General features: G+C 42.3%; 2 protein-coding genes across 3 annotated transcripts in view; both read right to left on the reverse strand.

Annotated features, from left to right (window-relative positions):
- Window positions 1-567: 567 nt before the first annotated feature.
- On the reverse strand, window positions 568-10,973 carry LOC139388095 (ATPase H+ transporting V1 subunit G1). The gene is made up of 3 exons (XM_071134658.1): window positions 10,809-10,973; window positions 3,319-3,419; window positions 568-2,455 (listed from the first exon to the last, which is right to left on the reverse strand). The coding sequence occupies exons 1-3, from the start codon at window positions 10,888-10,890 to the stop codon at window positions 2,282-2,284; spliced, it is 357 nt and encodes a 118-aa protein (XP_070990759.1). The 5' UTR covers window positions 10,891-10,973; the 3' UTR covers window positions 568-2,281.
- Window positions 10,974-14,180: 3,207 nt separating this feature from the next.
- Window positions 14,181-26,456, reverse strand: part of LOC139388096 (ceramide transfer protein-like) — a 37,412-nt gene continuing 25,136 nt past the window's right edge. The window contains exons 4-16 of one of the 2 annotated variants that reach the window (XM_071134659.1): window positions 25,890-25,967; window positions 21,414-21,521; window positions 21,203-21,338; window positions 20,218-20,301; window positions 19,736-19,986; window positions 19,512-19,598; window positions 19,297-19,389; window positions 18,718-18,813; window positions 18,418-18,550; window positions 18,230-18,300; window positions 17,970-18,098; window positions 17,604-17,733; window positions 14,181-17,154 (exon numbers count right to left, since the gene is read on the reverse strand). In XM_071134659.1, coding sequence (XP_070990760.1) covers window positions 17,027-17,154; window positions 17,604-17,733; window positions 17,970-18,098; window positions 18,230-18,300; window positions 18,418-18,550; window positions 18,718-18,813; window positions 19,297-19,389; window positions 19,512-19,598; window positions 19,736-19,986; window positions 20,218-20,301; window positions 21,203-21,338; window positions 21,414-21,521; window positions 25,890-25,967 — 1,524 coding nt within the window. In that variant the 3' untranslated portion in view covers window positions 14,181-17,026. The remainder of the gene's footprint in view (window positions 17,155-17,603; window positions 17,734-17,969; window positions 18,099-18,229; window positions 18,301-18,417; window positions 18,551-18,717; window positions 18,814-19,296; window positions 19,390-19,511; window positions 19,599-19,735; window positions 19,987-20,217; window positions 20,302-21,202; window positions 21,339-21,413; window positions 21,522-25,889; window positions 25,968-26,456) is intronic. The other variant, XM_071134660.1, reaches the window with a different exon arrangement.

Here is a 26,456-nt window from a genome sequence, read left to right on the forward strand (position 1 = left end):
TAGTTTGAGTCGTCAGGCAAGTTGTAGTGACCTCTGGAGGAACAATTTGGGTACTTGAATAGTTGAGAACAACAGTGACATGTTAACCTCAGCAGGGGCAGATATTGAGTTTGCCTAGATGTACATAACACATTGTCTTATCTATAAGAAGTCACAGACATGGCTGCAGTTGTTCTGCTTTCTTTGGTCCGTTCCAGTATTGGGCTGCTGAACAATAGCCTGGAGGAAGCAGCCTTATCACTGCATTCACCATTCTATTTCAGTGAACACAGCAATCAGAGGGGTATCGTACGAAGCAAGCTAGATCTACTCAGGGTTTTCTAAAGCTAACCAGCTTCAGATTCCACCTCAGGCTTCCTTCGTACTACGACGGTTGATATTGCTAATCCACCTGCCGCTAACTCTACCAGGCTTGTAACTGCACGTCACGTGCCTAGTCGAAAGCCAAGGCATTTTCATTGAGACAATGGTGAAACATCAATCCATGGGCGATGAAGCACCACATTTTAATTTGTGCCCAAATAAATATTTAAGCTTTTTCAAATGAAATGAGGCCATGGTGTGAAATAGGCTTTTACAAGTGCTGTCTTTATTTTATTGTTAATGCCGCCTTTGCACAAGCACATTTCCCAATCCTATAGATTTAAATTTAATCATACAAGTGTTACATTGCGTGAAGTTTAAGATGCATTGTCATTACTATTTAACAACCAAAAAAACATTTGATTAATAAAATGTTTAAATCTGTAGTCCTCAAATGAAGGGGATGAAGAAAATCTTTGCAAGAGGCAGGGAAAAGTCAAACTTGTGGCTTGGCTCAGTCATTTAATTCAAGGTAAGTGGATTTGGTATATACCTGATTGAAGTTGACATTTCAAATGGTTAAGGATTAAGGTAAGGATGTCCCAAGGATTCTGGATAACACTGACCAAGCGGAGCAGGTTGCATCCGAGCAGGTTTGTTATGAAATTTACCTGGCTAAAAAAAGGTGAGTCACTTTCGTATTACCGGCTATCCCGAGTTGACGAAAATGACCTCGCTAAACGCCTCATACAAGCTTCATAGGCGACCCCTCTGGCTGGTTCCACAACAAGGAACTTGGGAGGGAGAAATCTCACAACATTTAGCTAATTCTACATTAGCTGTAACCTAGGAAACAAATAGCCCGTAAGGTACGTGAGGAAATATACTGAACAAAAATATAAATGCAACATGGAAAGTGTTGGTCCCATGTTTCAGGAGCTGAAATAAGATGTATGCCTGCTGAAGACCTAGGGGTGGAAACGTTATCACCTGGGAGCATCAGCAGCATTTTCTTTTCCATGAAATAAAAGATCCCAGAAATGTGCCATATGTACAAAAAGCTTATTTCTCTCAAATGGTGTGCACAAATAAAATCTGTTTACATCCAGTAGTGAGCATCTCCTTGCCAAGATAATCCATCCACCTGACAGGTGGCATATGAAGCTGAAACAGCATAATCATTACACAGGTGCACCTTGTGCTGGGTACAAAAGGCCACTAAAATCTGCAGTTGTCACAAGTTGGCAAGCATACAATTGGCATGCTGACTGCAGGAATGTCCACCAGAGCTATTGCCTGAGAATTTAATGTTCATTTCGTCATTTTAGAGAATTTGGTTGTTGAAATTGTTGCGTTTATATTTTTGTTGAGTATAAATTAAGAAAACCACATATGGACATTTTAGCAATTGAGAACACTTTATTAAAGTTTCATAATGTCACGATGTCTAAACAGAAGAATGTCCACTATACACACACAATCTTATTTTCATAGCAGGAAAACATTTAAAACAAAACAGATCGATTTTCAAAAAAGATTATTTTGGGGCTAAAATTCTATTAATTGGAATAAGTACTTTATTGGTCTCCACAAATAAGTCCATATAAATAAATATCACACTGCGACACATATACACTAACCATCACAGAAACACATTGATACAGGACGCCAATAAGACAGAACCCACAGAGACATTGCACTGCATCAGACCAAAACAACCTCTGCCTGTTTCGATTAATCAATTGAGTCAATATGCTTTATATTTGACTAGATAAATGTATAGCCTACCTATGTGAATCTTATACCCATCTGATGATTCAATTTCTGGAGAAAATAGACTTATGAATAGAGCATTCAAGTGAGCTGGTAGAGAAAGGAGATGGCTCCATGGGTGTAGCAGATGTATCAATGAAGCATGTAAACTGATGGCAGTGCAATGGGAGGGTGTCACTGCTTCCTTAGTTTAAGGGATGGGGGTCTAACCAGCAAAACGGTAATTGGCATGGATCTCTGGCTTGATGTCACACACCATCTTCAGCAGATTGCCCAGCACCCCTTCGCGGTTCCGCTGGTAGCTAGTCTGGATGCTGCCCATCTTGCCCACCGTCTCTTTGTCCACCTCCACAGCAGAGTTACCATGAGATCCAAGAGCCTAATGGAGGAATGAGAGTGATTAAGGCCACCTTACAAGACAAACCACTTCACAAACATACAGTGAGTATAAAGTAGGGCTGTGGCGGTCATGAAAGTTAACAGGTAACTCAGGCAAATGACTGCCAGTATAATGTTAATTGACCATACATTTACACACATTTAGCATCTCCAGGCTTCTATACATACAAGCTGCTGGTGCACACATTTGGAACATATCCATTTAATATATATGATCACAATAAAAAAAATAAAAAAATAGAATTTGAAACAGGTCTTATAGGCTACACTTAAATCAGAGTTAATTGGTAACTTTAGTTGTGATTGAAGAATGTTTTAGAAATCAAAACATATGGGCTGCATGATTGCTACTCAATATTAATGATTTGGAAGAAGTTGCAAAAGGGCATGTGCTCTGATCCTGGCTCTTCCCACAGAGAATTGCATGGCTGCTATGCTTGTGTAGCAAGCAAGTCAGGAGATTTCTAATCAATGGAAAATGAGAACGAAAGTACCTGTCAAGACAGGTATTATGTAATCGCATGGGATTATAAATAACTTGCAAGAAGTTTGTCTATTAGCAAAAGTTAATTGGTTGCTTTCCCTCCTCCTCCGTGCAGGCTCCGGTGATCTGAACCTCCTGCATCTTACACATTCAAACCTCTTCCCCTGCTCCCTAGTAGACACAACTGTTCACTCTGTGCCTTCTCTTTCTCCGTAACTCTGGTTAATAAAGTAGCAAAAACAATTAGCTTATCTGCTACTTCCCCTCACTCTGATCGCTACCAACTACTGTTCCTTGACTAGGAAAGCATATGCCTCGTTTCTCCTTTACCAATTCAAACAGTCTCCCCAGTGACTCACCGCAGCCTCCTTGGTCTTAAACTCCTTCTCCCTCTGCATACGGTACTGCTCAATCTCTGCCTGGGCTTCCTCCTTGGCCTGCTTCAGCCGACGGTTCTTACCTGATCAAAACAAAAAAATCTGCACTTAGTCTTAGTAAGTCAAATGCATTGGAGCAGACACTGAATTGCCAGTCCCATTAAGTCAACCATAACTATGCAGTTGGTTGTGTGCTTCCTGGCAATAGAGGAAGTGGGAAACGAGACCTAAACTGTGGTCGAATACCCATACTACAAGTTAATGTTAGTATACTGTAAACAAACTGTCCTTTCAGTTGAGCATACAAACGCTTCGCCTGTCTACCGGAAGTTGATGCTGTTGCTATGCAATATCTTGCTAGCATAACAAATGACTAGATAGACATTTTACAACTTTGCGTGTGCCAGAGTGCGCTCTGGGTGTTTATAAATTCAGAGCATTGTCAGATTGGCCGTTTGCAAATGTAAGGCGTTTCACTCTCGGAGCGCACACTGGATGCTCTGGCTGAGGAGTAGGGTTGATTTGAGCGTTCTGTCCTAACAGAACTACTTCCAGACACAAATGAGAGAACACCTCACTGACTATTTTACTTGCCCTAGCAGAGCTGGTTAAGCTGTTATGTCATCCAGAGGGTTGGTGACCAACTGTGCTGCTGGCAACAATTTAATTACTCATTTTTTTTGCCGACACTGGCCATATTCAGCAGGTGTTGAGCGTTTGTAAATTCAGTTATTCTGCGCTCTGGTACAGTCAGACAAGATTGCTTTGACATCAGAGCAGATAGCCAGAGCGAATTTACGAAAGCACCCAAATGTCCACTGAGAACACAACAACTTTGCTAAACTAAGAACGACATGAATTATCAAGTCAAACGTTGGGTAGTTAGATCGCATATAGTTCATATACTGGCAAGTTTGTATTAGTAGCCAACTAACGTTAGGTAGCGAGCTAACCTACCGCCACATACAGCTGTAATGATATGCTATGTGGTTCGTACGGATAGCGGAGCTAACAAATTGTCAGCCAACACAATGTGTAAGGTAACTTATTAGAAAAGTCATTACATTTCTCAACATTTGTCATTACATTGCTCAACATTTGTCATAATTAGTTAAAGCAATGAATTGGTATCCGCTCTCGGACATCGGCTGCATATTTTCCGCCATCTTTTTTCAAATCTGAAAATAATGCGAAGCCATGCCCATTTTCTGCATTAAGGACCCTAAGAGCACAGAAAGTGTCCACTGCTTGTACACTTCGTATTTTGGCGAATGTAGTACAACATCCGGGAAATTTTGGCATCTTTTTCTTATTAAAAACAAATCAATACAAAAAGTGCATGGAAAACATAATATATAAAAGAATATACAAAGGACATTTGGGCTAGGGGGTACAATATCACATTACACAAGGACCATACACAGAATTGATTATTTTTCTTAAAATAGTTTGATTTCTTTTTGCAAGGTAATAAAATGTGTTCGGTTTGTACATTTATATTTGTGAATATGACATTTGGCCTAAAGAATAGTGAAATTAGAAATTAAGTTGGAACAATTTGATGTATCATAAGTGTTTTTTAAAATCCAAGCAGCACATCTCTCCATAATAATGTAAAATCTTCATAAATGTGTTCAATTGTAAATCTACTGATGTCTAGCCACAGATTCCTTACAATGTACAAAAATAAAAAAAGATACAACATTGTTTCTGGGTGGTCATTGCACAAAGGTACAATTTGAATTCATGTTATTTTTACTACTTCATATAGTGGTTGGCAGGATAATATTTATGAATAACTTTAAAAAGAAACTTCTTTAATTTTGTTAAGTAGGTATGTGTGTGGCAATATCCAATTCCCCCCCAACAGATATCAATAAAACCATTCCAATAAGGCATGACATAAGGTATAAATACAACATCCTGCTGAAATGAGGCTAGTATAGCTCTGTTGATTGGACTAAAATAAAAACAAAATCTGACGAGTCAACAGGGTTAATTGATGTCCTAAGGGTCAGGTCTTGACACGTCCCTGAGGGAATGGCATCCAAATCAATTGCAAGATTTGTGGATCTTGTAAAATAATAAGAATTCCTTATAATTAAGTAAAAGACACCACTATTCTAAAAACAAAGTATTTAAAACAACATGTCCAGCGTATTCCATATAAACTCAGCAAAAAAGGAAACATCCTCTCACTGTCAACGGCATTTATTTTCAGCAAACTTAGCATGTGTAAATATTTGTATGAACATAAACAAGATTCAACAGACATAAATTGAACAAGTTCCACAGACATGTGACTAACATAAATGGAATAATGTGTCCCTGAACAAAAGGAGGGAACAAAATCAAAAGTCAGTATCTAATGTGGCCACCAGCTGCATTATGTACTACAGTGCATCTCCTCATGCATTGCACCAGATTTGCCAGTTCTTGCTGTGAGATGTTACCCCACTCTTCCACAAGGCACCTGCAAGTTCCCCGAGATTTCTGGGGTGGGGGGGGCCCTATCCCTCACCCTCCAATCTAACAGGTCCCAGACGTGCTCAATTGGATTGAGATCCGGGCCCTTCGCTGGCCATGGCAGAACACTGACATTCCTGTCTTGCAGGAAATCACGCACAGAACGAGGCTGGCTGGTGGCATTGTCATGCTGGAGGGTCATGTTAGGATGAGCCTGCAGGTATGGTACCACATGAGGGAGGTGGTCTTCCCTGTAACGCACAGCATTGAGATTTCCTGCAATGGCAACAAGCTCAGTGCGATGATGCTGTGACACACCACCCCAGACCATGATGGACCCTCCATCTCCAAATTGATCCCACTCCAGAGTACAGGCCTCATTCCTTCGACGATAAACGCATATCTGACCATCACCCCTGGTGAGACAAAACCGCGACTCGTCAGTGAAGAGCAATTTTTGCTAGTCCTGCGACGGTGGGTTTGTGCCCATAGGCAACATTGTTGCCGGTGAGGACCTGCATTACAACAGGCCTACAAGCCCTCAATCCAGCCTCTCTCAGCCTATTGCGGACAGTCTGAGCACTGATGGAGGGATTGTGCGTTCCTGGTGTAACTCGGGCAGTTTTTGCCATCCTGTACCTGTCCCACAGGTGTGATGTTCGGATGTACCGATTGTGTGCAGGGGTTGTTACGTGGTCTGCCACTGCGAGAACGATCAGCTGTCCATCCTGTCTCCCTGTAGCGCCGTCTTAGGTGTCTCAAAGTACGGACATTGCAATTTATTGCCCTGGCCACATCTGCAGTCCTCATGCCTCCTTGCAGCATGCCTAATACCCTGACTACACCGCTTGCTGGCGCGAGCGTTGCAAAATAATTTTTGAAATCTATGTTATTCAATTATTGCACGCGTCTGCATTGCCAAGGGCTAAAATAGAAGTCCTTTCTATTTCTGACGCAGATCGCACTGCAAGTCCTGCCTCTCCCATCTCCTCATTGGTTTTCAGAAAGGCCTCTTCAGTGTCCTAAGTTTTCATAACTGTGACCTTAATTGCCTAAGATCTGTAAGCTGTTTGTGTCTTAACAACCGTTCCACAGGTGCATGTTCATTAACTGTTTATGGTTCATGTGTCTAGTGTTACAATACATAGTTTCAGGCTTTTATTTTGAAAAAAATTGCCTGAACGTCAACATTGCGTCAGTGGTCAGCTGGAGTCTGAGTTTTGTGCGTAAGGGACAAATGCGGCCATTGTTTCTCTCTTTCCTACTAAGAAGCCATCTGTCCCGGTTGATATATTATCGAATAGATATTTGAAAAACACCTTCAGGATTGATTATAAACGTTTGCCATGTTTCTGTCGATATTATGGAGCTAATTTGGAATATTTTTCGGCGTTGTCGTGACCGCAATTTCCGGTCGTTTTCTCAGCCAAATGTGAACTATGTGAGCTATGTGAGCTACTTGTTCAGAAAATAAATTGTACAATTCTGCCGTAATTCCATCAATATCTGGGGATTTACTGTTCTTTAGATGTTTGATAGACTAGATAATCTCTTCAACTATGATGGGTTAATCTCACAGTTTAGATTCTATATCACTGAGAGTTAACATTATTCAGGGAGACAAAACATCTGGATTCCTGACAGTACATAGAGCTATACAATTTTCAGTAAAAATTGCTACAGTAGTTAACGATTAATTTTTGGTCATCTGTAATAAATGCTTAAATTATGGATAGTGTTATTTGTAGAGTGACATTTCTCAAGTCTAAAGAAATAGGATGAATTCTGTTCTCCCTCAAGCCATTTTTCCCTAGATCTAATAAAAGGCTTCTTCTGCTTTTAATATATAAATAAAATCCAGTTTATTTTGTAACTCAGTTCCATGTCCTCTTCCCGACAGGCTGGCTGGGGACCTCTGAGAAAAGGGAAGTTAAATGAGCACCTTTTCCCTTCTCAGCTCTTCTGGTCTTAGAAAATATGGTAGTAATCTTGCTAAGGTATTTGGCCATTTCAAATTTAAAGAGCTCCCAGTTCTTGCAAGATCTCGCCACAAGCTCTTTCCCAAAAGTGTGAGAGCAGATCTTTAACCTCAAACTTAACTATATCATTATTTAATAAGAAGCTATTTAGCTTCCAGTAGGATGCTCTACCAAGTGTAGTATCAGGGGTAAATATTTTGACATCAATATAAAATGTCCCTATGGTCTGTGAGGGGAGTAGTACAAATATGTGTAGCAAAACACTCACGATCAATCTATTTCGACAGAAGACAAATCTATTCTGGACTGTGTGGAACCTGTTTTGTTACTCCAAGTGAATGATCTGTCTGCCGGAAACCTCTCTCCATATATCAGTAAGATTAAACTTTCCCATAAAAAGTATTAAACCCAAATTCTGATTGTTTGGCCTACCAGGGGGCCATCTATCAGTTGAATTATCTATAGTAATATTAAAAGTCCTCTCCTATCAACGATAACAAATTGGGAAATTTAGATAAACCAATTCAGTTTGTTTCTCTAAAAAGATTCAAAGAACTCATCATTCGCATGTTTGGTGTTGTACCCGTAGAAGTTGACAGTAATGAGCATAATGTCATTGTAACTGATCACAAGACAAATAGTGACCAAAGGGGTCACAATCCAAGTGTAGAATATAACCCCAGTGGAGCGTTCAGAACCACGAGAAAGCCAAATATCGTTGCCCCAATGTGACTTCCATAAGTTGACATCAGCCGAAATTGAGTGAGACTCTTGGGGAAAAAAATACATAAAATCTGTTCGAAGTTGTTTAGCATTGTTTCGTAACCCCCTAGCATTAAGAGAAACTATAGACAATGACAAAAAAGTATAAACTTCAGGATGAGTCAAAAACGTAGAAGCAGTGAACATAAGCTTTAATTAACAGAGATCTGCACCATTTTAGTCAACTTAATGTGAAAATAGCTTATACCATAAACTGAGCTAGTTTTTAATCCAGCTCTTGAAATGCAACTCAACAGAAAAGACAGAACAAAGTGTTTTCTGCAGTAAGAGAATAAAAACCCTCTTTAGTGTAATCACAGACAATTCTGATAAATAAAAATGTACACCGTTCAAAAGTTTGGGGACATTTAGAAAAGTATTTTTTTGGGAAAGCAAATTTGTCCATTAAAATAACAAATTGATCAGAAATACCGTGTAGACGTTAATGTAGTAAATGACTATTGTAGCTGGAAACGGCTGTTTTTTTTTTTTCATCATGGAATGTCTACACAGGCCCATTATCAGCAACCATCACTCCTGTGTTCCAATGGCACGTTGTGTTAGTTTATCATTTTAAAAGGCTAATTGATCATTAGAAAACCCTTTTGCATAGCTGAAAACGGTTGTTCTGATTAAAGAAGCAATACAACTGGCCTTCTTTAGATTAGTTGAGGAACTGGAGCATCAGCATTTGTGGGTTCAATTACAGGCTCAAAATGGCCAGAAACAAAGAACTTGCTTCTGAAACTTGTCAGTCTATTCTTGTTCTGAGAAATTATGGCTATTCCATGCGAGAAATTGCCAAAAAACTGAAGATCTTATACAACGCTGTGTACTACTTCCGCCACAGAACAGTGTAGACGGGCTCTAACCAGAATAGAAAGAGTGTGAGGCCCCGGTGCACAACTGAGCAAGAGGACAAGTACATTAGTGTCTAGTTTGACAAACAAGTCCTCAACTGGCAGCTTCATAGTACCTGCAAAACACCAGTCTCAACGTCAACAGTAAAGAGGCGACTCCAGGATGCTGGCCTTCTGGGGACCCATGCCAAATCTTTTCAGTCTCCTGAGGGGGAAAAGGTTTTGTCGTGCCTTCACGACGGTCTTGGTTTGTTTGGACCATTATAGTTCTTTGGTGATGTGGACACCAAGGAACTTGAAGCTCTCAACCTGCTCCACTACAGCCCTGTCGATGTTAATGGTTAACTTGCACATCTATTACTCCTGTGTTTAATTGCTAAATTATAATTATTTCAACACTATGGCCTATTTATCGCCTTACCTCCCTAATCTTACCTCATTTGCACACACAGTTTATAGACTGTTCTATTATGTTATTGACTGTATGTTTGTTTATTCCATGTGTAACTCGGTGTTGTTTGTGTCGCACTGCTTTTCTTCATAGTGGCCAGGTCGCAGTTGTAAATTAGAACTTGTTCTCAACTGGCCTACCCGGTTAAATAAACGTGAAAAAATGGGGGTCTGTTCACCCCGCCTTTTCCTATAGTCAACGATCCGGTATACCAAAATGCAATGACGATGTCGGTGTGATCGAAGCGTTAGGTCTGACAGGCCTCTTGCCGGGTTCTTGAGAGCTAGGCCTATGGTAAGTGTGAGATCAGATGATATCTACGAATCTGTGTCTTTCCCAAGATAATTTACTAAGGGGACAGTATAGGTGAATTACCCTTACACACCGATTGCTGTCGCTTAATTGTCACCACTATGGAACACTTCACATCTTACTAGCTCAGTTGTGTATGATATGGAACAACCAACCAATACCAATTGTAAAAAAAACAACAACTCAGCAGTAGGCCAATTTGGTTGGCATCCATCATGTGCACGACACCCTTGAGTATAGACATTTACTAGAAATAACAGTAGCTAACAGTTACTACAGGTGGCAATAATTAGCTAAAAAAAAATACAGAGACCTTGACAATAAGCCAGTTAGTATGTTTTTTGTTGTTTTTACCTGCTGGTAGCTAACTTAGCCATCAGATGTTGCTAGCTAGTTAGCTTGGATTGAATAAGGCTTTGTATGCCTGGCCATCTCCACATTCTGCCGTTACCCAATCAATGAATGTATTCCTATCTGGGGTATATTCAAGTAGCTATCGATTGATCAAATGTTTGTTGTGCCATTAGCTAGTTAACGTTACCTTCCAGCAAAATGTTAGCCAATCAAGCTAAAGTCAGATAGTTAACTGCTATCTAGCTAGTTTAACTTACATAAACCGTTGAATATCAGATTTTAACTTACGTTTACGGGCTTCTGCTACCTTTTCTGCAGCTCGTTTTTCAGCTTGCAGTAGCTGCTGGATACCTTGGGACTGGCTAGCCATTATTCGGTTAGGAGAGAGAGGTCTAGATGGAAAAGAAGATGGTGTTTCAGCTGCTGGTCTGTGTTTGCAGAGGTCGGTGAATTTACTGCAGTCAGCTGACAACGCATCATACCTTTGTCATGCTCAAACCACGCGGCATATCCGAGATGCACCCCGCAGCAGCCTGTGACTAAATCTAGCCTTGTCACTAAAACCAATACTATAACCATATACTGAACGTGGTTAAACCCTACCACATACATGTGAACACTACCTTTTCTTTCCTAGATTCCTTTCCATCTTTCCTTTCCTCACATAGCTTCCTTTCAGCGCTCCCTTTCCTTTCCTAGCTTCCTTTCCTCTCTCCTGGCTGTGGTTAATCCCTACAACATACATGTGAACTCTTTTACTTTACTCCTTTCCTAACTCCCTTTATTTTCCTTCTTTCTAGCTTAATTTCTTAACTTCCTTTCCTTCTTACTTTCCTCTCTACTACCTGTGGTTAATCCTAGGAAAGGAGGAAAAGGAGCAAGTAAAGGGAGCTAGGAAAGGAGATAAAAGATAGGAGGCGTGAAAGGGAGGTAGGGAAGGAAAGGAAGATGGGGAAGGAGAGGAAATTGAGGTAGGGAAGGAAGCTATGAAAGGAGGAAAGAAAAGGAAGAGTTCAAATGTATGTGGTCTTTACCATGGCCAGTAAAGAGGAATGTAAAGGATGAAGGAAAGGAAGTTAGTGTAGGAGGAAAGGAAGCTAGGAAAGGAGGAAAAGGGAGTGAGGAAAGGAGTAAAGTAATCTAGGAAAGGGGCTGCAGCTGGATACTATTGACATCCCTTCAGTGGGTGCAGGTGCCATATTACATCAGTTAAAAAATGTAGCCTGACACATTGTTCCAACAATATTTCCCTTGACTTTCTTTAGCATAAAATGTTTGTTTATGTTCACATTTTCTTCAGGGAGGGTGAAGAACTAAGCCTGAAGCAGGCAATGTGATGCTGAAATATTTTTATAGCCTACAGTTTACGTTCAGTTAGTCAGCTCATGACTTTTACAAGCCTGAAAAAACAGACCAATGGTGATCAAGCCTGGAAACGAAGGGATATATTCCCATTGGTAGAGACAGGATTAACTTAATTATTTCATATTTGACATCATTTCAATTTCTTTGATTAATAACAATTTTAGCTGTGTAATGGAACTAACGGAATAGTCCCAAAAGTGCAAACTCCAATGTATATCAAGCACACTTAAAATACTTTAAAGTATAGACATATTATCTGACCTAGAGTCCCTTCGTAAAGTATTCAGACCCCTTGCATTTTTCCACATTTTGTTAGGTTACAGCCTTATTCTAACATTGATTAAATTGGGTTTTTTCTCCCCATCAATCTACACACAATACCCCATAATGACAAAGCAAAAACAGGTTAAGAAACGTTTGCTAATTTATAAAAAATAAAAAACAGAAATATCACATTTACATAAGTATTCAGACCCTTTACTCAGTACTTTGTTGAAGCACCTTTGGCAGCAATTACAGCCTCGAGTCTTCTTAGGTATGATGCTACAAGCTTAGCACACCTGTATTTGGGGAGTTTCTCCCATTCTTCTCTGCAGATCCTCTCAAGCTCTGGGGAGCGTTACTACACAGCTATTATCAGGTCTCTCCAGAGATGTTCGATCGGGTTCAAATCCGGGATCTGGCTGGGCCACTCAAGGACATTCAGCGACTTGTCCCGAAGCTACTCCTGCATTGTCTTGGCTGTGTGCTTAGGATCATTGTCCTGTTGGAAGGTGAGCGCTCTGGAGCAGGTTTTCAAGGATCTCTCTGCACTTTGCTCTGTTCATCTTTGCCTCGATCCTGACAAGTCTCCTAGTCCCTGCCGCTGAAAAACATCCCCACTGCATGATGGTGCCACCACCATGCTTCACTGTAGGGATGGTGCCAGGTTTCCTCCAGACATGACGCTTGGCATTCAGGCCAAAGTGTTGAATCTTGGTTTCATCAGACTAGAAAATCTTGTTTCTCATGGTCTGAGAGTCTTTAGGTGCCTTTTGGAAAACTCCAAGCGGGCTGTCATGTGCCTTTTACTGATGAGTGGCTTCCTTCTGACCACTCTATCATAAAGGCCTAATTGTTGGAGTGCTGCAGAGATGGTTGTCCTTCTGGAAGGTTCTCCCATCTCCACAGAAGTACTCTAGAGCTCTGTCAGAGTGACCATCAGGTCCTTGGTTACCTCCCTGACAGTTTGGCCGGGCGGCCAGCTCTAGGAAGAGTCTTGGTGGTTCCAAACTTCTTCCATTTAAGAATAATGGAGGCCACTGTGTTCTTGGGGATCTTCAATGCTGCAGAAATGTTTTGGTACCCTTCCCCAGATCTGTGCCTCGACACAATCCTGTCTCGGAGCTCTACGGACAATTCCTTTAGTCATGGCTTGGTTTTTGCTCTGACATGCATTGTTAACTGTGGGATCTTATATAGGACAGGCATGTACCTTTCCAAATCATGTCCAATCAATTGAATTTACCGAAGGTGGACTCCAATCAAGTTGTAGAAACAGCTCAAGGATGATCAATGGCTCAATTTCGAGTCTCATAGCAAAGGGTCTGAATACTTATGTAAATAAGGGATTTTTGTTTTTTAGAAATTATACATTTGCAAACATTTCTAAAAACCAGTTTTTGCTTTGTCATTATAGCATATTATGTGTAGATTGATGAGGAAAACAATTCATTTTAGAATGTTGTAACATAAAATGTGGAAAAAGGGGTCTGAATACTTTCCGAATGCACTGTACATGGGCAGAGAATCACGGGACAGTCATCTTTCCAAGGAAAAGTCCTTCCTAAATAGGCTTATGATTAGGCTATAGTTTACTACATTGCCTAGAAATAGGCCTAAATATTGGTCACCCATATTTCTGTCTGCAAATCTTCCACTCCTAAAAGGTAGGTTATAAACATATCTCAAGAGAAAGTGCAAGTCTCTCCAACTCTGCTCTCTTCAAACTACATCTAGCATATTGGCTGATATTGCCCAGTAATACAATGTAAGGGCCATGTGAGAATCTCTGGTAATCAAACCTATAAGTTATTTTTTAACATTTGATATTGCTTATAGGGCACAACATTGATGGGACCATGGCTGGCAATTGAGCTGTGTCAAATACGCCTAAAATAACATTGCTGGACAACAGTTGGGACCAGTTCTTGCAGAAGTGAGTGGGAGTTGGACAGAAAGCTAGCGGGTGCGGGCAGGATGAAGAAATCTTCCCGCACAGACTTTTACTGTGCACCATGACAGTGAAGCCTGTAATGTTAGAGCTGTTTATTACTGTGTCACTGTGAAAAGTAGGGAATTAGCTAGGGAAACTGACAGATCAGTAACGTTACATTGGCATACTGAGTAACAACTCACACTGCACTGAAAAAACATCAGAATATCAAATCTTCAATCGAATGGCTGATGGTTTCATCGTTTGATTCAGGTCTAGTTTGATTGAGGCAAAAATAATAGCAAATGTAAGCCAACTTTTGGCCAGCTTTCTCTAACAATACATCAACTGGCGAAAGCTTGCCAAGTTTATTTACTTCTGAAACGTGACAACAAAAAAGCTACAAAACGTCCCCAGTGAGTTGCCACCCTGGCTGTAAAAACCATGAGCTCACACACACACACACACGTCACCTGATGTGTGTTTACCACCACCATTTATTTGCACCTAGTTGTCTGTAGTGTAATTGCCTGAATATTACCAGACTATAAGATACACCCAAATTGGCTCCAACAATAGACATTTACTTTATTGGAAAATGACAAGGTTTCATGTTTGCAATAAAATAAATTACTAAGTAGCTCGCTAGTGGCCTATCGATTGTTGGGACGCTTGGCCTTACGGCTTGTGTTGGAATCCATGTCACTGTCAACTGGTTTTCTACTCAAATGTATTTAGTCACAAAAACAAACACTAATGCAATATGTTTCCAATCAAAACATTGACTGTTTGGCGTTCTGCATAATTAGTGACATCCTGAGTTGAGAACCTGAGAAGAGGAAAAACAATGATTCAAAGCATAGCAGACTGGAGAAAATGTCAAACTTTTCTTTCTAAATTTCACAGTAGTTAAGTCAATCCCAACAGCTTTAGTGTGAACACTTTTATTTACACGATTTTCCAAACATTTTACATTCAGTGCAAATGTATATTCATTCGTAGGAGAGGGACAACTTATTGGGACAGTTTGCGAGACCCACATTATGCTGATTCCAGGACTAAATTGTATGTAGAACATGCTTTTAGTCCAGAAGTCGGCTCAATCTGAGTCTGGGAAACCAGCCATTAAAATGTCTTTCTAACCAGGTATTTCTCCACGTGGCTTTATACATTAGTCTAGAAATAATTTATTGGACTTCTTCACAAAGGGGTGAACATAATTTAAAATCACTTGACCAAATCAAGGATCAGTTGGAATGAAAGCCAGCATACAGGCCACACCATCATCCTCTAAGGATTTGAACCAATCTCTCCATTGGACAGAAAAGTTGATTGGCATATAGCTCCTGCAATGACCTAGCCTTTCGGTGAACATCAGTTTCTGCTGATTTCAATATCACAATGTTTGAACTAAAAGGAGGTATGAAATGAATTAGTCATCGTATTAACCCCTTAGTTTCATATAAATAGGTAGTCTATCTGAAATTAAAGACAAGTCTTCACTATGTGGAGGCCATCATTGTTTTCACTGAAGTACCCAGCAGGCGACAAAGCATCAGTCTGCTGTAAAATGTAGAAACTGTCTAAACAGAGGGCAGAGTGTCTGGGGTTTTTCCGCTCCTCCCTTGATTGATTAATTAAGGTCACTAATAAGTAAAGAACTCCTCACCTGGTCCTCTAGGTCTTATTTGAAAGGAAAAAACAAAAACCTGCAGACACTAGGCCCTCCATGGAATGAGTTTGCTACCCATGCCTTGCTTAAAAAGGACCTCCTTACTTCCTCCCTCCCTACCAATAACTGCCCTGACATCATCCTGATTGGATAAGGGTCAAGTTTAAGTTTCCCACTCAGTCATATCAGGGATCGTCAGGAGAGAAAGGGACGATAATCAGGTATTGGAACTAGGCCCTTGGCACGTCTCTAGTGATTTCATATGGGTGTACTGTCTATCAGCACCCTCTCCCCTACCCAAAACGTATTGTATTATCTCCCCCAGTCTAAGGCATAGAGTCAATTCAGTCACAAAAAGCATTTGCAAACATTTTTACAGATGGCTGTGAAGCAGAAATGGTTGTTGACATTATATACAGTTATAATCCAGATATCTAAAATCCCAAATCAAAATTGTGCTATAGTATAACATTGAAACCCAAGTACAACCCCAAAATAAAGAAATGTGAAGATTTAATACATTTTCAACATTTGAAAATAAAATACGTTTTAGCCTCGTCCCTCCATCAGCACCAGCAAAGTAGTGTTTTCACCAGAGAGACAGAAGAAAATGTCATAGGGGTCATAGTTCAATGACAGCCCTCTGGAATTTTGTCGTTTTTTTGTTTCTTACAAACAAGACTATCATTCTGGAAAAAAGGCGATCTGATTTAGTTGTACTAAGAAAATTAGCAGCATGAGAATAAGCTGTAACACCACTGATTATTATAAAAAGCTAAATCAACAGAAAATATGAACAAACTCCATCTCTTAAAAAAGGACTACAAAAAGCAGGACTAAAATAGAGTAATATTTTGTCTTCCAGTCTTAAACTGCTTTCTTATAAATTTCTTATAACACATACATACATTTATATATTATATTAATATATCTCACAATTGACATTTTCTTATAAGTCTTTCTGCATTAGCTAATGAAACTAGCATGGGAGCTAGCATAAGAACTAGCATGAGAATTAGCAAAGGACCTAGCATAAGACCTGGCATAGGAAACTAGCATGAGAGCTAGTATAGGAAGCTAGCATGAGGTATAGAATGGGAAACTAGCATTGAAGCTAGCTAAAAAACCTAGCAGAGAGCTCGCATGGAAGCTAGTCTGAAAAGGCCTAGCTGTACCCTAGCACTTAGCATGACGGCTAGCTAGAGTTGGGTTGAAATGGTACACAATGTTCGGAACAGTCTTGTGTGGACAGGGGTGCTGCGAGTCCTGTGAAACTTAGAAGAGGATAGGTTTCCCGGCTGTCTTCTCCTGGACATAGCTGGTGAAGCGTTTGAGGAACTTGGGGTACTCCCTCTTGGCCACAGCCCTCAGAACTGAGGCAGGAGCCCAGCCTCCTGGGTTCACTGTGACAGACAGAAAGAGAAAATGCACGTTACACAGGATATCACAGAGAACAGTTTAATTCACAACACCTTCATATTTAATTAGGGCTGTCAAACGATACAGAATCGAGTTAGTCACATGATTTTCTGTGGTTAACTACTTGCCGCAGTACAAATATCTCCTACTCCTGGTGGAGTGGGTGCGTACACCGCCACCGCGGGGAGGCAGGAATAGCTAGTAGTAGGCTAGTTTGCCTCTGCACTTGTTGGCTTGCCTAACATTCACTAACCCTATAACATGAACCCGGACCCTAACCTTATTATTCCGAAAAGGAAGTCACTCAAATCCTAATTGAAGAATACGTAGTTACTGGCAATGTACTACATGGCCATGGTAATACTGCTTATTTTGTCCCTTCTAGCATGGCCATCTCTAGTGCCTATTAGAGCGGTTAAAGAGATGAGCTCACCATTGGCGACGTAGGTGATTTTACAGGTAAGGTTGTCTCTGCTGATCTCTCGGTCGCCCTCTGGTGGGCTAACCAGGGTCTGGCATATCATGGCAATGTTGATTTTGGCACGAACACACCTGTTGGTGGGCTGCAGGGCGACAATGACATGGAGGAAGATCAATTACAAGCATAGGAGATTCTTACCAAGTTGAATATTTTAATTAACCATCATTTTGTTATTATTATTTGGGTTGTCTCACCGAGACACAAATATTTATTGCCAGAGAGACCTGGTCAAAGACGGACCTGAATAAGTGTTTAACTAATCAATACAACACCCCAAAAATCTTGAAGCTCATAAATGGTAGGATGGGGTCAAATGACCTGGGCGTTGTCGTGGTCCACAGAGAAGTTGCAGACCAGCCAGGTGTCTGGGTCGTTCTCGTTGTTAGCCAGGATCTTCCTCATAGCAGACAAGTACAGCACGTCTCTCTGGGATGCTGGCCACACCCTCTGCAATACAGTTCACATGTATGCTGCTTTACATCACAAGTCTTCAGGTTTTGGCTTTGTCTCCTTCCTTTAAAAACCCAATCTTTTCTCAGAGCCCATAGATTGTGTGTGTTTTACACGTTCCCTCTTACCTTGTGTGTCTGATAGACGATTACAGCGTTGTCTGATAACATCTCCACAACGTTGAAGTTCTCAATGGTGGCTGAAGGAATGAAAAGAGAGACGGACAGAGAAACAGATTAGAACATGTCCACTAAAAATAAGGAACATAGCAAGAAATGACAGAACTTAATGTTTACAATGTTCAGATGAGACTTACTCTCCCAGTCGTTGCGTACGTTCGTGTCCCAGAAGAAGTGACACAACTCATGTCCCGTGACTCCCTTCACAGAATGGGTGGCCTTCAGGGGGTCCAGGACAATACCATTCTCCTCTACCTCCCTCCTGTACACCTACACAAAACAGAGAGGGGTACCGTGGTTACTACTTTACTTCAACTATGGGATTGAAGATAGAATTACTTAGTTGAAGTACTGGCAACAAAGGTTCTTTCTTGCTTTCTTTCACATAAGGCACATGCATAAATCAAATCACTCCTCTCTCTCTCCTTTCCCCCTACTTTCATTTCCCCCTCCTCCACCACCAGCTGCCAGTTGGCGTCCCCGCCCATATCCTGCAGCGAGTAGGTCATGTGATTCTGCACCATCTCCTCCACCTATTAAAAGCAACCAGGAAGAGGAACATGAGGGACATATGGGGTTAAATGTCAGATGGAAAACAGCTCACTGACAAAACACAAATGTGTTAAAGGAAAGACAAACCACTGATTGTACTGTGGTGAGGTAACAGCTATGACATGCAAACTGCAAAGGCCAGTCAATCTCTGTACTAGCAGACAAAGACAAAAGCATGCTAGCTAAATATAGTGTAGTGACTCAGGGTGGCAACCAATAATATAATGCAGGGGTGGGCAATTCCAGTCCTCGAGGATTGGTGTCACTGATTTGGGGGGGGGCAGTGACTATGGGGCTACAGGGAGGATGAGAAGAGAGGGATGAGGAAGGAAAACAAGAGAACACGACCAAACAAAGAGAACGAGGTAACGGGAAGAGTGAGAGAGAGAGAGAGAGAGAGAGCGAGCATAGCGTGAGGGTGACTGTTAAAGTGACGTGTTCATGGACTAAATGAGGCGAATGACCTTGTCAGCGAATCTGTGTGATCCTATGGTGGAGTAGACATCTCCCGGGGGAACTGGACTGGATCTCTGTATCCGCGACTTCTCGGTGTGAGACTAGAGACACACGCGGCCAGGATGAAACACTCAATTTAATATGAAGATTGATCATTATCATCATAGAATTGGATTTCATCTCTATCAATAGAGGCGGAGGGGTTTTGCCCTGGCTCCTGTACCTGTTCCTCCATCTTGTCTTGTCTGTCAAGAGCTGCTTCAACGGCATCGAAAAACTCATCCTCATTGATCAGGCTGTTAGGCCCCTCCTGGAGGAAGAGGAGAGGGAGGAGGAAAAGAAGGATAAGAAAAGGGAAGAGCAACACGGCGCTCATTACCTACTGAGAACGACGGGTGTCTTTTCCCACCTGACTCAAAACCATCAGAACCGACCCAGTCGTCTCACCTCGTAATCAGGCCCTCCAAAGTGAGACTTCTTCTTGAGCTCAGAGAGAGCGGAATGGTAGCCCTCCTCTATCCTCCTCCTCTTTTCCGTCTCCTTGTCCAGTCGCTTCTGCCAGCTGTCCTCTCTCTTCACCATCAGGTCGATGCAGTGGGACAGGGTGGACAAAATCCCGGCTGTGGTGGCCTTAAACGTGATCGCCTCGCCCTTAAAGTCTATTCCATTGATGCCCTTAGGGCTCAGAGATCGGAACACTGAACAGAGAAGAATGTGCGTGTAAAAACACGTTTAAACATAGCTAGGTGTTTTGAAACATTTATTTCAGGACACTAATCATATTTCATGTTTACTACATGCATACACACATGGACTACAAATAGTTTTTCATTTTCAAAAAATAGTTTTCAAAAGCACAAATAGCCTCAAAAAAGGTTGAACCTGCAAGCTATGTAACCTTTCTATAGAAGTGAATCTGCTGTACTCACGCTTCTCCTTGCTGCCGTTGTTGTTGTGGATGAACTCTCCGTCTGACCGAGTGTTGGGGAAATCATCCTCATCATCCTCAACAACTAGAGAGAGAAGGAGGGAGAGAAAAAGAGGGAACGAGAGCGCAAAAGAGAGAGAGATCAGCAATCGTCAAACAGTAGTACACCAGTCCCTATAAAGCCCCTGCAAAGAGTCATCAATAGAGCCAGAGTAGTGCCAAGAGTTGCCTATGCAGCCACCCAGCACGGCACGCTAACAGAACTCTACTGTCCTCAGAACAACAATGGCCTGGCCTCTTATTCAGGAGTAAGGGATGGATGGACTGAGGGGGCATGAGAGGAGGGAACGAGGAAGGGATTTGATGGGTAACAAAGGAACGGTTTGATTGTTCGTGGTCATTCAGAGCCATCGTTCGGCACGGTGACAAAGCGCAAACTCCACCATGAGCAAATGTTCTGGCTGCAGACAGAGAGGGGGAGAGAGAGGGGGTGGAGGAAGATAATGAGAGGGAGGGTGAGAGACAGAAAGAGAGAGTGAGAAAGGGAAAGAGAGGGACAGAGAAATGACTGCATCTCAATGAGGGGGTTGACGGAACACATTCCGTTGAAGATTCTGCAAATGTTTCCCCAAAGCTCTGAATATTTTCATGATCGATACACACACACACACACACACACACACACACACACACACACACACACACACACACACACACACACACACACACACACACACACACACAGCATTTCTGCTGGGAACACCAAATAACATTTTTGTGGCACTTTGCCATTGTTTTTTGGAGGTAGCTGTTGCGGTGTTTTCTGTTCATTTGCAGGAACGTATTGGTTTTGCTGTCTCAGAGTGCATGTGGAAGTATCTTCCTCCACAGTTACACAAAGGATCGTAGACCTGTGGCTGTCCAGCACTTAAGAATTTGTCTGACATAAGCATCTGATTGATTGACAGATTCATTCATCGTCTTACCTTTGTCTCTCTGCAGCTCATCCTTGGAGACAGCGTCGGAGCAGCCGTCAAAGTACTTCTGCAGCGTGTCCACCTGTCTGCACAGGATGTCTCTGAACGTCTCCATTTCCGCCAGCTTCTCTCTCAGGCTGTGACCCTTTCGGGTCCAAACAGAGGAGCGGCACGGTCAGCAAACACTCTGTGTGTGTGTGTGTGTGTGTTTAGGTCTCACCTTGAAGGAGGATGTGGATGTGGCAGAGTAGCCGCTGGTAGCAGACGTGAGAGACAGCATGGAGCCATGTCTCCTCAGACTGGGTTCTGACCCATACCCAGACTCCGCCTAGACACAGGGAGGGAAGAGAGTGACGATAACGTTAAGTATATATCCACATCGCTATCAACTTAACACATTAGCCAAAACATGAAGTGTCCTAAGCGCTTCGTCAGCAGCAGCAAGGGGAGGTGACATACAAGTCACCGTATCACGCCACATGTAACGCATCTCAACTCACCCTGTCACACAGTCACAGACAGACCCACGGTGTATTCAGTCAAACACTCAACAGTAAACTTCCTGATCCCCAAGCACCTTCACCGCTACTTGTCACACTGGGACAGAGGATGAGGTGAACGTTAAACACTCTCCGACCCCATTTCTTTTCTCTGTGTGTCCCATCTCTAGCTCTGTCCTCCCCTCCCAATCACTACCTGTGTTTCTGACAAGTCATGCTGACACATTTTCACTTGACTCTTTCCTCTGTGTACATGTTATTCACGTGTCTTTTCATATGACCACGGTTCTACGGGTGTGGTAAACAAGGTTTAGCCAGTACATCTTGTATGAGAGGATGGGTTATAACGCATATTTTTTTGACTTAAAAACAACGTCTTAACTTAAATGAGAATCACATCCTCTCTCACCATTACACAAGCACCCCTGTATGTTTCAGGAGTGTGTGCAACATCACCCTGACCACACAGTTCTCTATGAGCCTGACACAGCAACACAGTGGGACCGTAGCAACAGTGACCACGGTGACCATGGAACACTGTCACAGAATGAAGTATTGGGTGACTTCCTCTAACAGAGGATAGAATCCCTGACTTCTTACCGAACCGTGACACTTAAGAGAGAGCGAGCGAGGTGGGAAAAGGAAGATCTGTCTGGAGAGGACATAGTGATTCACCCGGTGTGAATTAGCACTCAGAAAAGAGTACAGACACTGTGTGGGGCCATAACACAGGGTTAAGGGTTCAAGTGGAACCGAGCGTGTAGCCTAGTTAAGCATTTCCAAACGAAGATGAAGACGGCGTGTGCTTCCAATCCTCACCACCAGGTGGCAGACTGTTCCCATGGCCGCTGCCTGGCCCTGCATCACCCACCCAGAGCTTACTATCGGTCAATGACCACGAGTAACCATTTTCCTGCCTCCACCAGGGCTTTCAATACTACTGTCGCCCTCTCAGCTATACCCATTTCAACAATGACCATTCAATACAGCCGCTATCTGCCAAATCACAGAGCTGCTAATGAATATAATGCACTTTTATCTGGCTGATTGATAAAGACAAAATCGGCCACAAGATCAAAGAAGCAGTGTGTTTGCTATCAGTTTATACAAACACATTCACCAGAAATTGTATTTTCATTTTTTTATTTAACTAGACAAGTCAGGTGTTATTTTACAATGACCGCCTACCCCGGCCAAACCTTCCCCTAACCTGGACGATGCTGGGCCAATTGTGCGCCACCCTACGGGACTCCCGATCACAGCCAGTTGTGATACAGCCCGGGATCGAACCCGGGTCTGTAGTGACGCCTCTAGCAGTGCCTTAGACCGCTGCGCCACTCAAGGACCAAGAAAGATGGGGAAGGGAGAGATGAAGAGGAGAGAGAGAAAGAGTAAATATGCAATGCCCCAGTCTGAATATAACTTAAACACACACATAGCTACAGTACTAAAACGTCTGTCAGAGTGAGTGAGAGACGGAGATGGACTCATTATGTGAAACCAGCTGTCTATCTAGGTGTACTAACAGATAAGAATATTTTACCAGACAGACGTGGAACTTTCCATACAGTCACACACAGACCATGTTTACTCAAGTAGCAAAGAGCAACACAAAATATTATTTACTATATAAAAGAATTTAAGAACATTTTAGCCCTGACCAGATTGTTTTTCTCTAGTGAAAGTTGACACTGCTGTGAGTCTGAAGAGCGATCAGAGGGAGACAAGAGACTACGAGGGGGAGGGAAGGGCCTCCTCACAGGCTGAGAGTTTCTGACTGGTGACTCACTGTGGGGAGAAGGCGTAGTGTGTGTGTGTGTGTGTGTGACTCATTCCTTCCTGCTCTGGCTGAATCAGAGGGTCACCCTGGGGCTGGGAGGAACAAGAGGAAGGGGGAAGAGTGTGACACGGAGGGGTTTCCCAAAACCCACTGCCAGGAATGACTAACATGTGTCAGGAGAGAGCGAGGAAAGGAGGGAGGGAGAGGAGAAAGCCTTCCGCATGCGTTGGTTCAGCTGGCGTCCATCCTAGGCGAACCCAACGTGTGTGCTCGCATACTCCCTTCAGACCTTCGCTTGAAAAATGAGAAGAAAAGCTGAAAAAAAGTTTTGTTTTTCCATCTTGAGATGTTGTAGCCAGTATACACTTCCTTAAAATAGTCTGAATTAATCGAAGATAACCCAAGAAATCTGTCATACATTTTTGCGCAATTTTACATGCAGATGTTTGGTGCAGTATTTCTCAAGGGGAAAAATGTGCATGAAAGCATTTGTCTCTAATTGAATTAAACACTTAATTGAAGAATCCCTACGGTTGACGAAGGGGCATAGACTTCAGCTACAGACTTGCCTCGAGACAAAATGTGTGCACGAAAAAAAAAACCCATTGAAGACCAAAACTTCACAAAATGTCATAATACACACACAACCTGTTTCGGGTGGGAAGCATGGGGATGCCTTAAAGGGATACTCCGGGATTTTGCCCTTTTTTCTTCTTCCCCAGTCAGACGAACTTGGCGGATACCATTTGTATATCTCTGCGTGCAGCTGGAAAGAAGTTGCTAGCCAGCACTAGTGCAACCGATATACTACCTCCAACTTCCTTTATACTGGACTCATTGTCAAAATCCCCAAGTATCCCTTGAAGGGTGGGGCGGTTACTCTGCCTTCAAGGACAAATTCATCATTATGTTCTGAAGCGTTAGTGTCTGACACCACATACAAACACAATGTTCACTATTTAAATATGTTAGTTACATGCTCATAGGACAAGGTCTACTATTTGTTCTGCTGTGTTCTGGGCTCTGACACCCTTTCCTTCACACCACCTGCAACCTCACAACTAGGCTTGGGCGGTATACCGCATATCGGGGTATTTAGGAAAAGCCACGGGATGGTTTTTCAAAACCGTTCAAACGGATGTTTTTCCAATAAAATGTGAATATATGTATCATAAAAAAAATAGTTAACACCTGCAGTCAACAATAAGTTAGGAAATAAAAACCCATTGCTTTCTTCATGTCGCTGGCCACATTATGAAGCCTGCCGTAGTTCCCCAGAACAGTTGAGCCAGTCACGTGTTTGTTTGTAAATAGCACAACGGGAGACTGCGGGAGCTGGTGAGTCCGTAGTGTTCTATCTAATCGGCGAGTCTCTGTTGAGCGGTGCACATGAGGTGAAGTTACGCTTGTATGCATTTCACTAGTAAAATGTTTGCCATCAGATATCTTAGAATGGCTTTTTGCCAAAGAGCTCTGAATGAGTTGTCTGTACAGTTGCCATTTTCCCCTGTGCTTCCTACTAGCGTTTTTTCCCCTCCTTTGTTCTTCTCACCCTCTGCTTCATGTACACATGCTGCTCGTCCTTCAGAAAAGCATCACAACTTTGTTCACTAGCACAATCTCATGTTCACTTCCACTTGTAAATGTCCACACTCGCCGAAAATGACATTTGGTAGCTACTAGCTAAGCTTGTATAACTTTATGAGCTGAATTTACCTGTCTTCGGAATTTGTTTTCACTTGTTAGCATTTAGCTAACAGTGTATGTGATTTCACTATTAGTTTGTGCTCATTTTGTTAGCATTCTGGTAATCGAGGTCCAATGGGCTTTTATTGCATTTTTAGCACCCCCTTCCCTGTGTGCTATGCCAGTAATACCGTAAATCCCACCAAAGCCTTCTCACAACCCATTACCATTGCGTAAGCATATCCCTCCCTAGAAAATAGCCTCAGACTGTCAGAGTGAAGAATCCCTTCTGTCTATTATGGTCCTCCCACTCGTACACTCCTCCTCCCTCCACATCTTGCCTCTCCCCCACCCCTCCATCCTAAACTCTACGCTAATCCATCCACAACTCCCTCTTCCGCCCTCCCTCTCTCCCCCCCTCTGATGAGTAACAGGACCTAATTCCAGAAGGATCAGAGCGTCTGGAAACAATTATAAACTGGATCAGTGATGCAGAGCCCTGTACAACCTATTACTGCGTGTGTGTCAGTGAGAACCCCTCCCTGGGAACTTTATCCTTTAACACCGGAGTGTAAACAATAGGTGCCACTCATTATCTGACCTGCTTTCAATGGTGAGAACAGAAAATGACAAGTCTGGGTAAAGCGCGCACACACACACACTGGATTAAGGGCACTGTGCTAAATGGTAGTAGAACACACAGTAGCTGGTTTAGTATAGGTAGACTTGCCATTAAACACACTGCTGCTGGAGGGACTAGTGATGTCCTCTGGATGACTCCACTGTCTATCCTCCCCTCTCTTAGACTCTGATAGAAACACACACACACACACACACGTAAAACGGAGTGAGTGCCTGGTTGATACGAAATGAATAAAACAACTCAACCATCTACACTGAACCAAAATATAAATGCAACATGTAAAGTGTTGGTCTCATGTTTCATGAGCTGAAATAAAAAGTTCTCCATATGCACAAAAAGCTTCTCATTGCTCTAAAATGTGCACAAATTTGTTTACATCCCTGTTAGTGAGCATTTCTCCCTTGCCAAGATAATCCATCCACCTGACAGGTGTGACATATCAAGATGCAGATTAAATAGCATGATCATTACACAGGTGCATTTTGTGCTGGGGACAATAAAGGGCCACAAAAATGTTCCATTTTGCCACACAACATTGCCAAAGATGTCTCATGTTTTGAAGGGGCATGCAATTGGCATGCTGAATGCAGGGATGTCCACCAGAGCGGTTGCCAGATAATTGAATGTTAATTTCTCTACCATAAGCCGACTCCA

The sequence above is a fragment of the Oncorhynchus clarkii genome, chromosome 29 (genome assembly GCF_045791955.1).
Source record: "Oncorhynchus clarkii lewisi isolate Uvic-CL-2024 chromosome 29, UVic_Ocla_1.0, whole genome shotgun sequence".
NCBI lineage: Eukaryota > Metazoa > Chordata > Actinopteri > Salmoniformes > Salmonidae > Oncorhynchus > Oncorhynchus clarkii.

Excerpts from the sequence above, each read along its gene's own strand:
- LOC139388095 (XM_071134658.1), bottom strand. The coding sequence starts at position 10,890 with ATGGCTAGCCAGTCCCAAGGTATCCAGCAGCTACTGCAAGCTGAAAAA. Across the intron at positions 3,420-10,808 it reads GGTAGCAGAAGCCCGTAAAC|GTAAGAACCGTCGGCTGAAG; the intron begins GTAAGTTAAAAT and ends TGTTTTGATCAG. Across the intron at positions 2,456-3,318 it reads TTAAGACCAAGGAGGCTGCG|GCTCTTGGATCTCATGGTAA; the intron begins GTGAGTCACTGG and ends TTCCTCCATTAG.